Source organism: Barbus barbus (genome assembly GCF_936440315.1).
Source record: "Barbus barbus genome assembly, chromosome: 16".
Classification (NCBI taxonomy): Eukaryota; Metazoa; Chordata; class Actinopteri; order Cypriniformes; family Cyprinidae; genus Barbus; species Barbus barbus.
The window spans coordinates 22,809,110-22,824,715 of NC_136744.1; the positions used below are offsets into that span (position 1 = coordinate 22,809,110).

At 37.4% G+C, this 15,606-nt stretch overlaps 1 protein-coding gene across 1 annotated transcript; it reads right to left on the bottom strand.

The window, feature by feature from the left end:
* Positions 1-1,462: 1,462 nt before the first annotated feature.
* Positions 1,463-13,286, bottom strand: LOC306882261 (deubiquitinase DESI2). The gene is made up of 7 exons (XM_079436775.1): positions 13,176-13,286; positions 11,348-11,484; positions 10,264-10,359; positions 4,144-4,216; positions 2,613-2,706; positions 2,392-2,533; positions 1,463-2,275 (listed from the first exon to the last, which is right to left on the bottom strand). The coding sequence occupies exons 1-7, from the start codon at positions 13,237-13,239 to the stop codon at positions 2,027-2,029; spliced, it is 855 nt and encodes a 284-aa protein (XP_079292901.1). The 5' UTR covers positions 13,240-13,286; the 3' UTR covers positions 1,463-2,026.
* Between the last annotated feature and the right edge of the window lie 2,320 nt (positions 13,287-15,606).

A 15,606-nucleotide genomic window follows, 5' to 3' on the forward strand; every position in this document is an offset into this window, starting at 1 on the left:
GTCCATTACATCAAAACAAGACATACTAATCAAGGCTAGAAATGGCATCAGTGGGTAACGCCTACAAAACGGGTCTTCGCTGAACCAGTAAAAGATCTCAGTTGTGGCCTCAGACTAAATAAAACAAAGAAGCATCATAAGAATTAGGCTCTAATAATATCTTTGACAGAATAACAGTAAATAGAACCATATCCCAGATATAAAATTCAGTTTTATAAATGTCAGATTTGACTCATGAAACACCCGTGTTGCCATCTACAATACCATGCCATCCTGAGAGAAGATGGGCTTCAAGAGAAGATTCTGACAGGCAAAATGGTACAGAAGGTCAAAATAATACTGAGAGATGGATCATTTACTCTATGTGGATCATAGTCGGGGTATACACCATATGTAGGCCTCAATTTTTTTTTTTTAACAAATGAACTCATTGAAATATTTTTAACTTTGCTGTTGGTCCATCAACTGACAAAATACTGAAAATATGCTTTTCTTTTGGGTAAATCGTCATTGGACCATAAAACAATCAACCTATTAAATAATCTGTACATCTCTACCAGTTTTATTTTCATTTGTGAAAAATTACATATGGTGTCTACCTTTACTAAGGTCTATTGCCTGAAGACTGGAAAGACCTTACAACCTTTAGTTGTGGCCTTAAATTACTGTTAAGGCTGGAATACATTTCACAACTTTTAAAATCTGAACAGATCTTAAAACACCAGACATTTTATGCTTGCTAGCTTTCTAAATGGTTACAGAGAAAAACTGGGCATCCTCCACTAAACAACTGAGCATGACACACTTACAAGTCATGTTGAATGCAACTCAAACATGTTTGATCCTCTGACTGGATGGGATCATAGTCTCCAGCAAAAAGTTTGTCTGTGACCATCATACACTATTTTCTGTGAAATCTGGTGCTGACTTTTGGCAACTACCGTTGACTACTCCAGACTGAAAACCAGGGCAAAAATTTGTGCAAAAGTAATGTAGTGAGGTGTGGATGACTCATTTTAACAACAACATTACTCTCTCCAGTCTGTACTTTTAAAAGCCAGAAACCACAATTACTAAAGTCAAGAGAAATGATCATTAACACCTTTGCAACACTCCCTTTCTCTTAATCACTAAGACATTGCATTCAATCACAACACTGTTGTACAGTACTGATACCAGACCTGATGTGCAGACCCCACCCACACGTTCCCACCCACCCCCTCAACATCACCCCCACAAATGCCCCCTTTGTGTCCTCGATGACTGAACAACAGGGGTCTTTTGTTTCAGTTGAGTCCAGCATATCAATGGCTTACAGTTATAAGGCTGCAATTTCCAACTGCCGTCAGTGTGTGTGACACGTGGTGTCATTGGCCCTTTTTAGTGTAAATTCATTGCAAACCTTGCACTAAAATATAAAAAGAGAGCTAAAATTAAATGAATGTAAACCAAAGATGACATTAGTTTGACATCATATAATTCAATTAAAACAGATTCATATTTCTAAAGTCACAGAGGAAAAAAATAAGGTTAGGAACGTAAGTTCTTCTTCAGATGACACGCTTATTCCAACAAAAAATAGAAAATAATTGAATACACAGCAAACTCGGTTGAATCTGGAAAACATCCAGATGGGATTAAAAGAAAAAATTCAGGATTTATGAGGAAGGGGCCTGTACTGTAGTGTTGTTACACACCAGCAGGGGGCAGTCCATTATGATCGCCCATCATTCATATTGTCCTATGCACTTATAAGAGAGAGAAAACACTAATTGGCAAACACTTTTTTAATTTCCCTAAAATCTCAGTAAAAATCAAACAATTCTAAAACTTTAAGAGTACCATTGCAAGGTTTTTAAATCCCTGTAGGCTCTACTGAAAAACATGACTTTGATTTCCTCATTCAGAGAGGCCATGAGGTCTGGTGTTCATCCAGTCCAGCAGGAGGCGCTGTAGCAGCAGGATCAGAGTTTGGAGTATGTGTGTTCAAATTAGTGTAATACTGCGTGTAAATATATATGTAAGATCACACGCGAGTGTGCCTGCAGCTGTGTGATGTTCCAGTGGCCGCCTCTGTGGTAGACGAGGGCTCGTCGTCGCTGGAATCGTGTGTGTGTGAGTGTGTGTTCTCCATCCGAAGGCCCATGCTGATATGGCTCTGGAGCGCGGCAGGTGTGAGCCACTCTCTAGGCAGACAACTCTGCAGAAATGGAATACAGGAGCTGAAATATGCCAATCGATTGACCCAGCGTGGGATCTCTCTACCACACAGCAACTAGAGAGAGAAATGGAGAGAATGAAGTGATTTGAGAATGTAGAATGTCACCAGTCAGTGAAGCTGTATATACAGCCTACTCCTTTCAAAAAAAGGCGTATGGGGCGTATACTGACCTCAGACAGCGAAGAAGAAAAATGGTTGCAGTTTTTGTGCATCAGGTGGTAGGCGTTCCCCTTGAACTCCTTTCCCAGCTCCTCCATTATTTTATCAATGTCCTCCTCTGCAAAGTCTGTCGTACCCAGAGCTATAGCCTCTCTGGAGAAGAAATACAACTAGTTTTCTTGTTTGTTTGTTTTTTGTGGCTTAAATGTGTGTGTATGTGTGAAAAACTAACTTGAATTTGAAAGTCTCCCCCAGTTCTGAGGCATTTCCAGGGTTGATCTCAAAAATGCCACTGAAGGGATACGGATGGCCGCCATATGCAAACTCTACAGGGAACAAATCAACAAACATTAAAATCTTTTTTTTTTTATCTTTTGATTGTCACTTAGGGATTTCATAAGTATAATGTCTGGAAATTGTCATTTGTGAAGCTTTTTTACTCAGATATACATCACAACAGGGAAGAAAAGATGGTCGCAACTTCTGTTTCATACTGACTTTAGAATATTTGCAGTATTACTTACAATAGTTATTAGCTATTAAACAGTTTAATCCCTGATTTACAGAGACATGCTCACAGAGCAATTTCTTTTCATGTTTAAATGTGTATAGAGCACTGCAGTAACGACAACTGTTTTGCAGATCAACCCAGAAGTTGGCATCCCCCTGGTTCCCTCAACAAAAACCCAATTAGGATTTTAAATGTCTTTTGCCGATAAAGATTATTGCAGAAAATAAGCTGTCACCTACAAAAGTTTATGATTCTTATACATTTTGTTCATAATGATAATCTTCACAAATGAAAAAAACTTTTGAAGCCTAAATATATGACCTGAAGTAAAAAGCTAAAGAATGAATAAATGGCTATAAATGAACTATACACCATAGTCACATGACTTCAAGACAACTCTTTCAATCTTTATTTAAAAAAAAAAAATCTCAAGGTTTGTGTTAGAACAGTTTGTAAGAGTGATTTAACCAAAAATTTAAAAAACTAAAGGATGTAGAAACTGGAAGTGCTAAAATGCTAACTTGTTTCTGGTCTTTGGCCTACAAAAATGTCATCCCTGCAGCACTCTATTAGTGAGAATCTAAAGCTCTGTAAAAATCCCAATGAATCATGGCTCAGTCTTCAGAGCTGCCTACGTCTGTTCTGTATCAATGCTGCTAAGCAGTGTGTGTGAACGGATAAAAGAAAGAAAGAAATAGTTTAAAAATGCAGCATGTTCTCTCACTCAGATCAGAGGCCCCACTAATTGGCTACAGCATGTTTCTTCCTCTGTTGTGTTCCATCACTACAGACACAGACAACACTTGTAGGTGAAGTCGAGCCATTTTCAAACCTTACACAGGGTACATAATACACTTAATTGCTAGTGTCAAGGCTCAGATTGCAGAAAGATGATACAGAGATTGAGTTGAATGAATAAAAACATGTACAGCAACAAGCAAGAATAGTGATGCCATGTCATGTATCACCTTACTTAAATGTGGCTATAATGATCATTCATATTCAGCTGCTAATTCACTTCTTAATTATTTTTACTCCCATTTTATCATAGTGTTTTCTTTTTTTTTTATTAGTTGGAACTCTAAATATATAGGCAAAATGTCTACCAACTACCATGTCTTCTAATTGTAGCTGACACAGCCTTTTTTAAAGTTCTTTACAAATCGGACCAAGGTTCCAGTAAAGGTCTAGAATTTGATGAAAAAAACATAAAATAATTAAATAACAGCAAAAAGTTAATTGGTCACTGTACCTCTGCCGTAAATCTCTATTCCTGAGTGGAAGACTCCAATACCCAGAGTGGAGGTGTATTCATTTATCCAGTACTAAAAGAGCAAAAGGGAGAAAGAGATCTTCATATAATCATATTTTAATTATAGTAATATATATATATACATATATATTAGTGCTGTCAAACGATTAATCGCATCCAAAATACGTTTTTGTTTACATATATGTGTGTGTACTGTGCATATTTATGTATATATAAATACACACCCATGCATATATATGAGAAAAATATGCTATAGTTAATTATATTTATATATAATATAAATTATATGAATATAAATATATACATGTACATACATGCAAATATTTTCAAAAAATATACTGTATGTGTACACATATAATATACACATTACACAAAAAAATAAAAAGTTTGTCAATCGCGATTAATCGTTTGACAGCACTAGCATACATAGCATTCTGTTAGCTATAAGGCATTAAAATCAATGAATGCTACACAACTCTGACCCACACTATACAATATAAGCCATAAAGTGGAGGGGGAGGGGGAATATTCAGAGAAAATGTGTCTGTGTGAGGCCAAAAAGTACACCAGCTGCCCTTCATGAATAATATAAGAGGCAGAACATGATTTAATGTACACAGAAAAAATACTAGCCTATCCCCACCCCTCTGATTTAATCTAATTGTAAAATAAATTGATAAACACCACAGAGTCCACTTATATGTAATAATTAAATATTTTTCTTGATGTTTTATGACATAATATTGCATAAAACTGAGTAATTAACAGACATGATTTTAGTACATTAGTGAAAAGCAGTATGCAATAAAAAGCTAATAAAAATAGGATTAGGCCTACCAAAATGACTGACCTCTATTTATGTATATATTTTCTATTCTATTTACTTGTTTCTTAAAAAAAAAAAAAAATAGGTTCATTTTTTTTTCTATATTCTATCTACTCGTTAAAAAAAAAACACCTTACAAGACTTGTCATAGCACTTGTTGTTGCTCTTTTGTTGGTTTTGATTGCTTCTATTGTCCTCATTTGTAAGTCGCTTTGGATAAAAGCGTCTGCTAAACAACTAAATGTATATGTTTATTTATATATTACGGTGGCCGATAGAGCTCAACACGCTGCAAATAGAAATAGCACCTGCAAATTAAGAAAACAACTTCATCAATTTGACAACAAACGCGCTGCAAATGCTCAAAACACAAATAAATAAAGAAACGCACTGCAAATAAAAAAAAAATATTTGGTTGTGTTGTGAGCATTTGCACCACCTGCTGTCAAACTGATGAAGAGCCTTTCTTAATTTGCTGGTGCTTTTTCAATTTGTGTGTGTTTTCTGAAGTTGCAGCGCGTTGAGCTCTCTCGCCACAGTAATATATTATAGATCTATGATCGAAGTGTTCTGTACTTGTAAAGAGTTTTGATGTGATGGGGTGACAGAGCCTCCTCCAGCACGGGAGGAGAAACACACGCGCTCTCATCTCGACTCGCACATCAATTCTGTTCTCAATGCTTAGTATTACACATAGGCAAAGTGGGTTTGTAGTCATGCTTTCAAAGTTAAACCTCTGTCAGCGGTCCACTCCAGATTCTTTATCACTACACTGTGATCGCCTAGATATTAAAGTCTTCATCAATGCATTGATGGTTCATCTTAACATTTGATGTTGCATGCAAAATTACACAAAAATAGAGCCATAAGGAGAGAGGTGGACGGTCACCAGTGTAAAGAATGAAAGAACAAATGATTAATGAGCTTACCATGTCATACACATTAAGAATAACGGGTTCATTTGCCATCCTGAGAGAGAAGCGCGCGCGGTCCCTTAAAATACCGGGCGTTTATTGCTCTCGAGACAGCTGCTCTCCTCGCGCACCCGGGTGTCGCATCCAGAGAAGATTAAAACACACTGGAAAGTCGCTACGCCAACATCCAAAAGACCAAAACACTATACAAATGATCCGCTCTTGTCATTTTATCCATCAAAGAGTCATTATGTGAGATGTTTAGCTGGGCTCGGGGGCCTAGTCGCGTTACTAAAGGAGAAACAGCGGCTGCAGAGGTAGAAACGGGCGAGGAAAGGCAACAGGGCATCAGTTTTTCCATCAATGGTAAATCTAGCGGGAGATAACAGGCACTTGTGGCCTCCGGGTGCGCAGCGCGCGGACAGCCTCCGGTAAGCGCGAGGGAGAGAGAGAGATCACAGGCACCGAGTAAGACGGATTTCACCGATTTTCAAGGGTAGACACAAACCAAAAAAGTCCTAAAAGGGCGCAGATGATCGGTGATGCACAACGACTAGCTGTCAGTCACATCCTAAGTTTGAACTCCCGTTAAGACGACAGATATTCCATATAGAGCGCTCTCGCGCGTGTTTCGGTTGCACGGGCTTTGCCGCTTGTCTGAGCGCAGGGGTCGCAGCTGTGATGCTGAAGGGAGCTTGCTGCAGTCCCGACCGCAACAGCCATCAGCGCCGCAGTCCCGGGGTTTGTCCTCATGGAGGCCGCGCTGAGCAGCACGGACGCGGGGTGAAAATTCCTAAGCACGGTTCACGGTATTGATGTTGACATCACTCTGGCCGGGTCGCGAGCGTGAGGATTCGTGTGTGCACTAGAACCAGCGGAGCGTGCGATTATTACATCATCATCATCATCATCATGATGATCTCCATCCGCGCCGAGCGTTATATCGGGGCGGGGGCGATGCGTTATTCCGATCTACAAATAACATGATTCTGCTCTCTATGCCCAGAGCTGAACTTTGTGTTTACTGCTTATGCACATAATTATTATTCATAGATATAATTGTATTTTGAGACACACATCTTCTTCCATGATGTTTATTGTGCATCCGAAGAATATGCTTGCCATGACAAACATAAACTGTAGCTACTGTAAAAATGTTTATGGTTTTAATGGAAAAAGAAAGTAAAATACTACAGGAAAAACTGTTAAACTTACCATAAAAGGTAATGCAAACATTTAAAAACAATACATTAAAATTAAATTATATTTTAAAAGAAAATACATGTGATTTTACTGTAAATCATAATTTTTTAAATATAATTTTTAGAAGTAAAAAGTCTGCACGAACTTCTAATTTCCTAACATATATAATATGCAAATACATCTATATCAAGGCAATACATAGACTACTTTACAAAAAAAAAACTGTTAAAAAAAATATCTAAATATATATATAGCCTATAAAATACACTGGAAAAATTTACTTTCAAACAATTTTACTCAGAACAACAGATAATTAAAAAGAAACAAAGTAATGTTAAATTAAGCATGAAATTTTGAAATAGAAAGACTGAAATAGTATTTATTTGTAAAACGTACTCCAATAATCTTTGTTTTATTTACATGTTAGGGGAGGAACAAATTATATTTATATATATATATATATATATATATATATATATATATATATATATATATGTGAAGAGTTAATTTGCAAAAACCGATAAACACCACTTTAAAAAAAAAAAAGCCATACATTATTCATTATGAGTGCCATACATTATTCTCCACATATAGCGCGATCTGAAAAATAGCATTTTGTCAAAAAAGCCTGTATTGTCCTCTTTCAAGGCATTGCGAGTTCAGTTTTACTGCAGAAGCTTGTAGTCTTCGAACAGAAGCCGATAAATCCATTCTAGCGAATCAGCGCGCTGTATTCAGGTCAGGTGACAAGACTACTTTCACTTTGAACAAAGACTATAGAATACCCATAAAATCATAAAGAGACTTTGCTTTGAAAAGACGAGCTACCTGAGAGAGGAGTTTCGTCAAAGCTGACTAAAAGTGATCGAGGATGGATAATTTCGACGAATTTGATGAAGCTGTGATATCTTCTTCAGGGCGAAAAAGGGAAATAAAAGCTGAAACGTTTTCATGGATCAGCAGCGCGTTATAATGATGAGGGAAAGCTCCTGTAATCACATCCATAATCTATGATCACAACAACAGCAGCAGCGTTTGTTAGGGATCTACGTTGTCATCTGAGGAGATTACAAAGATTAAACTTGTGGGGGTTTAACTCTTAAAGCATGAAATGTGGAGTTATCTGCTTTTGCTATAAAACAAACTTTTAATTCAAAAAATTAAAATAAAAAAAACTTTCAATGAACTTTAATTTCGTAAATTACCTGTATTTGTTTAAGTTGTTAATACTTAATCAAAACAACCCAACTGCAGTTTGATTGATATTACCTGGAATGCACAATAAAAAAAAAGTGATTTCTGAAAAAGCTAGAGTTATAGGTTTTTGCAAATGAACTCTATATATATATATATATATATATCTCTGTGTGTGGCTACCCCGCTGCGTAGAGTTTGTGTCATAAAAATATTAAATTGTTTGTATATAAGACAACTGCAGCGCATCCTCAAACAAAAGAGGACCGCTTGGGCAAACACTAACTCTCGTCTCGGTCTCTTTCATTCACTGTTAAGGTTAGTTAAATATATACACACACATTACAATATATATATATATGCACACACACATACACAAGGGCTGTCTGGAAAGTATCCAGCCACGTAACATCAAATATAGAGACATTTATCAAAGATAAGTTGTTTTTATCATTAATTTGTATAAAATCAATTTAGGATAATGTTTATAAACACTATTAATTCATTTTCATTTAAACAACTTAATATAAAAAAGGCACTCATAGATGAAGTGTCACCACATTCTTTTTAGCCAATTGAATTGTTTTTATTATAGACACATTTCAAACTGAGAAGCACACAGACATAAATGTGTATGCATGATGCATGTGAATGCCAACATTATTCTAACTGTGAAACATGAGTGAGCATTTCATGAAGACTTTACATGTGGTTTCATCCAAACAGACCTGCCGTGATAGCACAAACACACTTTGGCAGTTACAGAACAGATATTACAGAAACAGCACAAGCTGCTGCCCCTAAAACTGCAGACATGGAGCAGCACTGAGATCAGCAGCTCAATGTGGCAAGGCACGAGTTGAAAGAGGTGCAGAAAACCATTAGTGGACGAGATGATTCCAGAAACACAAGCCATATACAATATCAACAATATAACATTTTCGTTCTGATTGTGAAATCTAACAAATGCCACCTCTAGTTTTTTTCCCCCTGAGGGAGAAAGAGCAAATACAAGGCCAAACCCTGATGCCAAATAAACAATTCAAACGTCTTAACTTCCCCCTTCACTACTGCAGCCACAGAAATGCATCCTGCATGTCTGAATTTGGATAAGTGAGAAATTAAAGTATTAAAAATGAAAAAAAAAAAAGTTAACTCCATTCACATCATGCACGCTTTCAAACATACTCTTACACAAGCAGGTACCTGAGAAGACCTCAAACAAATCTAATGGCACACCTCGGCTCATTCCAGCGCTCTGCAGGTACAGGACGAGAACAGTCACTCTTCTGTGGGCCTGTCTTCTGCCCAGAAACACAGTTCCACCTTGGCCTCTGTCTCCTGCCTGTGGCCCCTCTGTCTAATTCAGATTATGGAGATTGCTGCAGCTCTTGATCCACTGTGCTCATCATCCCTGTTCCCTTATTCCACCATGCAATGTCATCAGGCGTGCTGGGTTTTCTGGTTAAGCGCCAATGATTATCACCAAATGAATTGTGAAAACCTGTTACAGCTTCAAGTGTGTGGTCATAACATGGTATAAACAATTAAAGAAAATCTGCACGCTCTGCTGACATTAACTGGTTTCCATTTTCGCTCCCTGTTAATGTTTGGGCCCTCAGCAGAAACCGTTCCAAAAAAAAAAAAAAAGAAAAAAGATTTAGTCTGTAAAAATGTCATGTAATCATGTGATGGGTTAAAACGGGCCCCGGGACCCCCGGGGGTGCAGCTGAAGACGTTTGTAAGCAATGAAACCTGCTGCTGTTATTACTGCCATGACAGCTACAGTATAAATTGTCCATGTGCCAAAATCAGATGAAGATTCTCCATCGGCACGAGAGCTAGTGGGGCCGTTCTGCACGATAGGCTGTAGACAAACACACGTCAGAGAAGCGGATTAATTTATTGGCAATTCTCAGAGATGTTTTCAACATCACAATCGCCATAACCTGCCGAACTTACTTGCTGCTGTACGCGAAGATGCACATCTTCCCCTGCAGACCGAAACAGCTCCACTGCTGCACTGTGAGACAGATTGTCCAACTTCTGGCCATTTATCTACACACACAAAAAACTATGAAATGTACATTCATTTTAAAGTAGTCATATCAATACTTATTTTCCTTAACATTTTGCAATATTTTGTATATACACTATTTGGTTCAAACCAAACATTTGGGTTTAAGTTTTTTTTTTTTTTGTCAACAAGTATTAATTAAATTGATGAAAAGTGACAGTAAAGATGTTACTATTCATCAAAGCTGCTTAAAATTCAGCTTTTACTTGACACCTCAGGAATAAATTGCATTTTAAAATAGAAAACAGTTAATTATTGTAATAATATTTGACAATATTGGCATCATTTTACTCATTTAAAAACGACCACAAATCTTTGAATAAAAAAAAATAAAAAAAATTACACAGATATACATGCACACACAGTGGTGGCCAAAATGGTTAGAACACAGATGAACTGACAGATCTGAAAGACTTTTTTGCCTCCTAAACATGATTTAATTTCATTATGTTCATGAAACATGCAGATGGTTGCTCTGAGCACAACAAATATCAGATGAAGTGAGTTGTACCACTTTTTACTTTTATATTTGGTATGTCCACCTTTTGCAGCAATTACAGCAATACATCTCTCTCGCATAGTGTCTATATATTTCCTGAGAACTTCAACACTAATGTGATCCCATGCCTTCTGCAATTCAAGCCAAAGGCTTTTCTTTGAATGTACATTAGATCTGTCCAGTTTATTTTCTATATATGAAAAGAAAAATGTACCCACTTTTGTTCTGGTAACATAAAAAATGTGCAATGCTGTAGCATCATTATTCTAAAGATCTCCATTTAAGGTGAATAGGGTCATCCATGGGATTACAGTGAGCATCGATTTACAATAAATCACTCATGTACAGTGGCGCTGTTACACAGTGAAGCAGCAGTATTGATTCACAGTTAAGTATAGAGATTGTCAAGTATTAAGTATTAGTGGAGTACCATTTGTTAACTATGTACAGTAAATTACAGTGGTTTTTACCGCAAGAATTTTGTCTCCCTCCTGCAGACGTCCATCTAGTGCAGCTGCTCCATTTTCTTTGATTTTTGCCACATAGAATCCACTGTCATTTATAATATACTGCTGGTCCACTCCACCCACTATATTAAACCCCAGACCTGACAGAGACAGAGAGGACATTACACACAACGCGTGTTTGAACTACTTACATGATTAGACTGAGCCTGAAATACATTCAGACAGCCTTAATGTGATTTCTGCAGAAGAAATAGGGAAGGGGGAAGAAACAGACATGATCCCAGCCAGATGTAACGTCTTATGAGAGAGGGGTCGCATTTCCACACACAGAAACAACGAGACACATGGAAAATATCACTGTCAAATGCAATCCTTGCAGTACAACATATTTCATACCTACCACAAAAGCTATGATTTACTAATAATATAATTTAGGCCTAACTGATGTATAAAGTAAGAAATGTTAGTCATCTTGTCTGAATCAAAGGAGAAAATTCTGGCAAGCAGGGAAGGTTTTAAGTTAAAACACCTTAACGGTGCAATTGTTAATAAAAAAAAAAAAACACACTGCTTTTCACTCCAAAAGTCATTAATTGATGGACTGTGGATTATTGTGATGTTTTTATCAGCTGTCTGAACAGCTGTCATTCAGACGGCACCCATTCACTGCAGAGGATCCATTGGTGAGCAAGAGATGTAATGCTAAATTTCTACAAATCTGTTCTGATGATGAAACAAACTCATCTACGTTTTGGATGCCTCAAGGGTGAGTACATTTTCAGCAATTTTTTTATTTTTGTGTGAACTATTCCTTTAATAAGTAATGATTTTTTTTTCTGAAATTATGCAGTAGATGAAATTATGCACCACCTGATGTCTGTCATTTTCACCAGAATAACCATTACATTCTGATTAAACATTACGAAGTAAAAAAAATAAAAAAATTGCATGCATGAATCCATCACGATGACATATATAATAGAGATTTAAAAACTAAATAAATAATAGCATGCTGACTTTAAAATGCAATTTATTAAAGATACATCAAAATATGTTTAAGACAACTGAGCCTAGAATAAAAAAGATCTAAATTTAGCAGTCACGAGTCACTGCATACTAGTGGGCAGTTTTGCACCAGATATTGTTTTATTGTAAGATCATGTATTAAATATTATATCAGTGCAGGTGTCTAAATATCATTTAATTTATAAGGGACTAAAAACAGGACATTTTCTTTCCAAAACTGAAAATTTGATTGTCTATAGAGGCGGGTCTGGTATAATTTAAACAGACTAATTCGTGTTGATGACGTCTCTGCTATTGTTTTACAGTCATACTATTTAATCACAAGACAAAGTCCAGGGCTTATCAGAGCAGTCCAGTGCATGAGCTCGCAGAGGTCACACACCAACGCATTATATAACGGATTAATCAAAGGTGCGAGCTTCAGCTCTCAGAAACTGAACTAATGGACCAGAACCAGACACACCACTCCTGAACAACTTCAATAACACCCAAATATAGTGTGCTTGATTCTAGCAGAAATGTGTCTGTTTTTAAATGTCGGTCCAAAATGCTGATGGCGTGTTCTGCTGGCTCTGATCTCAACTGAACTTTCGCTTTCATAACAACACAAACGCCTCTGAATAAACCCGATCTGATCGTTTGCAGAGCGCATTCAGGACCGGATTATCAGATCGGGTTCACGGCGCCAGTTATGTGAGCATTTCTTCCGGAGCGGGCCGACCCAGCAGAACAGAACCGGACCGCCAGGATGAACTGTTTGAACAGCTCCAACAGAGCAGGGGACGTCGAAGAGAGCCAAACTTACCAGCCGGGCCTCTTTTCAGCGTAATTTCTTCAACGCTCGGCGCGTTATGTGCGGATCCGTTCATGATGTCAGAAAAGTTTCACTTTTTATTCCCGAATAGCTAAAACCCTCCTAAGGCGTGCGTAACTCCGGCTGCTTCTTCTGCACAGGTTTAATGCCGCAGGGATACTTGCGCACCCGCCACTGCCCCCTAACGGACACCACCGGAACACTTTCACAGTGCACTGCGGCGAGGGACGACTTGTACTTATACTACGCCCTTCAAGTATGTACTCTTTTGGTGAAGAAAAAGTACACACTTTTGAGTGTGTAGTAGAAGAGTAGGCAAGCTTTGGGACATACTCTGTCGCATCTGTTACACGCACCCTGTCTCTGTAAACTGGCCTGTCAATCATCTTGTCACTGTTAACATCCTCCACATTTAATTTCATTTAACATGACCTTAAATGACTTGGTTGATAGATGGCCTCCAAAGCAGCCAGGTTCGTCCAATACTGTTTTAATTTTTTTTTATGCAGAAATATCATTTAATTGATATATGGAGGAAAATGTATCCTAATCGGTGCTCTTATACATGGAGTAACAAAAATGGTACAAGGCAGCCCGCATATATTTCTTTTTGGTTTCTGGGAGCATTTTAAAAGAGAATACAGGTGCATCTCAATAAATTAGAATATCGTTCAAACAGTGAAACTTTCATATATTTTAGATTCATTGCATGTAAAGTAAAACATTTAAAAAAAAACATTTGTTTTAATTTTGATGATTAGAGCTTACAGCTGATAAAAGTCAAAAATCAGTATCTCAAAATCACAAGCAACAGGGATGACCGCAAGCTTGAGAATACTGTCAAGCAAAGCTGATTCAAACACTTGGGAGAGTTTCACAAAGAGTGGACTGAAGCTGGAGTCAGTGCATCAAGAGTCACCACGTTCAGACGTCTTCAGGAAAAGGGCCAAGCCACTTATGAACCAGAGACTACGTCAGAAGCATCTTACTATCTGGACTGTTGCTCAGTGGTCCAAAGTCCTCTTTTCAGATGAAAGTAAATTTTGCATTTCATTTGGAAATCAAGGTCCCAGAGTCTGGAGGAAGAGTGGAGAGGCACAGAATCCATGTTGCTTGAAGTCCAGTGTGAAGTTTCCACAGTCAGTGATGATTTGGGCTGCCATGTCATCTGCTGGTGTTGGTCCACTGTGTTTTCTGAAGTCCACAGTCAACCCAGCCATCTACCAGGAAATTTTAGAGCACTTCATGCTTCCTTCTGCTGACAAGCTTTATGGAGATGCTGATTTCATTTTCCAGCAGGACTTGGCACCTGCCCACACTGCCAAAGGTACCAAAAGCTGGTTCAATGACCATGGTGTGACTGTGCTTGATTGGACAGCAAACTCGCCTGACCTGAACCCCTTAGAGAATCTATGGGGTATTGTCAAGAGGAAGATGAGAGACACCAGGTCCAACAATGCAGATGACCTGAAGGCTGCTATCAAAGCAATCTGAGCTTCCATTACACCTGAGCAGTGCCACAAACTGATCAACTCCATGCCACATCGAATTGAGGCAGTAATTAAAGCAAAAGGAGCCCCTACCAAGTATTGAGTATACAGTAAATGAACATACTTTCCAGAGGGCCAACAATTCACTAAAAATGTTTTTTTTTTTTATTGGTCTTATGAAGTATTCTAATTTGTTGAGATAGTGAATTGGTGGGTTTTTGTTAAATGTGAGCCTAAATCATCACAATTAAAAGAACCAAAGACTTAAACTACTTCAGTTTGTGTGCATTTTATTTAATACACGAGTTTCACAATTTGAGTTGAATTACTGAAATAAATGAACTTTTCATATTCATATTTTCATACATTCTAATTTATTGAGATGCATCTGTATGTCAGCAAACATTCTAGTTGCTCCCTGAACAGATCACAGGGCAATTTATATAAATATTAGATCTTCCTCTTTTGTAACGTCATGTCATAATTGTTTTTGGAAAATGAATGTTTCTCATCTAAGACATGAGGCAGTCAAATTGAAACTTATATATTTCAAATTTATCTCCTTTTACTGGGATTTGGCACAAAAGGAAGGTACTTTTAGTAGGTATTGGGAACTTGTAAAATATGAAGTTGGTAAATATTTAAGGTCTTATGGTAGTTTTATTTCTAAAATTAATAGAATTTGGAGGAGCAAGTTGTATCTGAAATTACCTCTCTTTCATGTTTATACTGGCCCCGATAATCAACACTTACTTAGCGCTTGCTCCATTTCTGCAAATCAGTTTTTGTAAATGAATGACTTGATCCACATATTCTGCTTATTATATATAATATATTACTATGTTTGTATTCATATGACCATGTTTTGATTGTATCAAAGAATGATCTGTCAGAAATAGGGAAGAGCATCATGGTCCCCATGTCTGTCGCTA

Bases quoted from the DNA above. Each gene is read 5' to 3' on its own strand.
- LOC306882261 (XM_079436775.1), bottom strand. From the start codon at position 13,239: ATGAACGGATCCGCACATAACGCGCCGAGCGTTGAAGAAATTACGCTG. The intron at 2,534-2,612 runs GTTAGTTTTTCA...TTTCTTCTCCAG, and splicing joins GGGGAGACTTTCAAATTCAA to AGAGGCTATAGCTCTGGGTA. The intron at 2,276-2,391 runs GTCAGTATACGC...TTCTCTCTCTAG, and splicing joins TTTCTTCTTCGCTGTCTGAG to TTGCTGTGTGGTAGAGAGAT.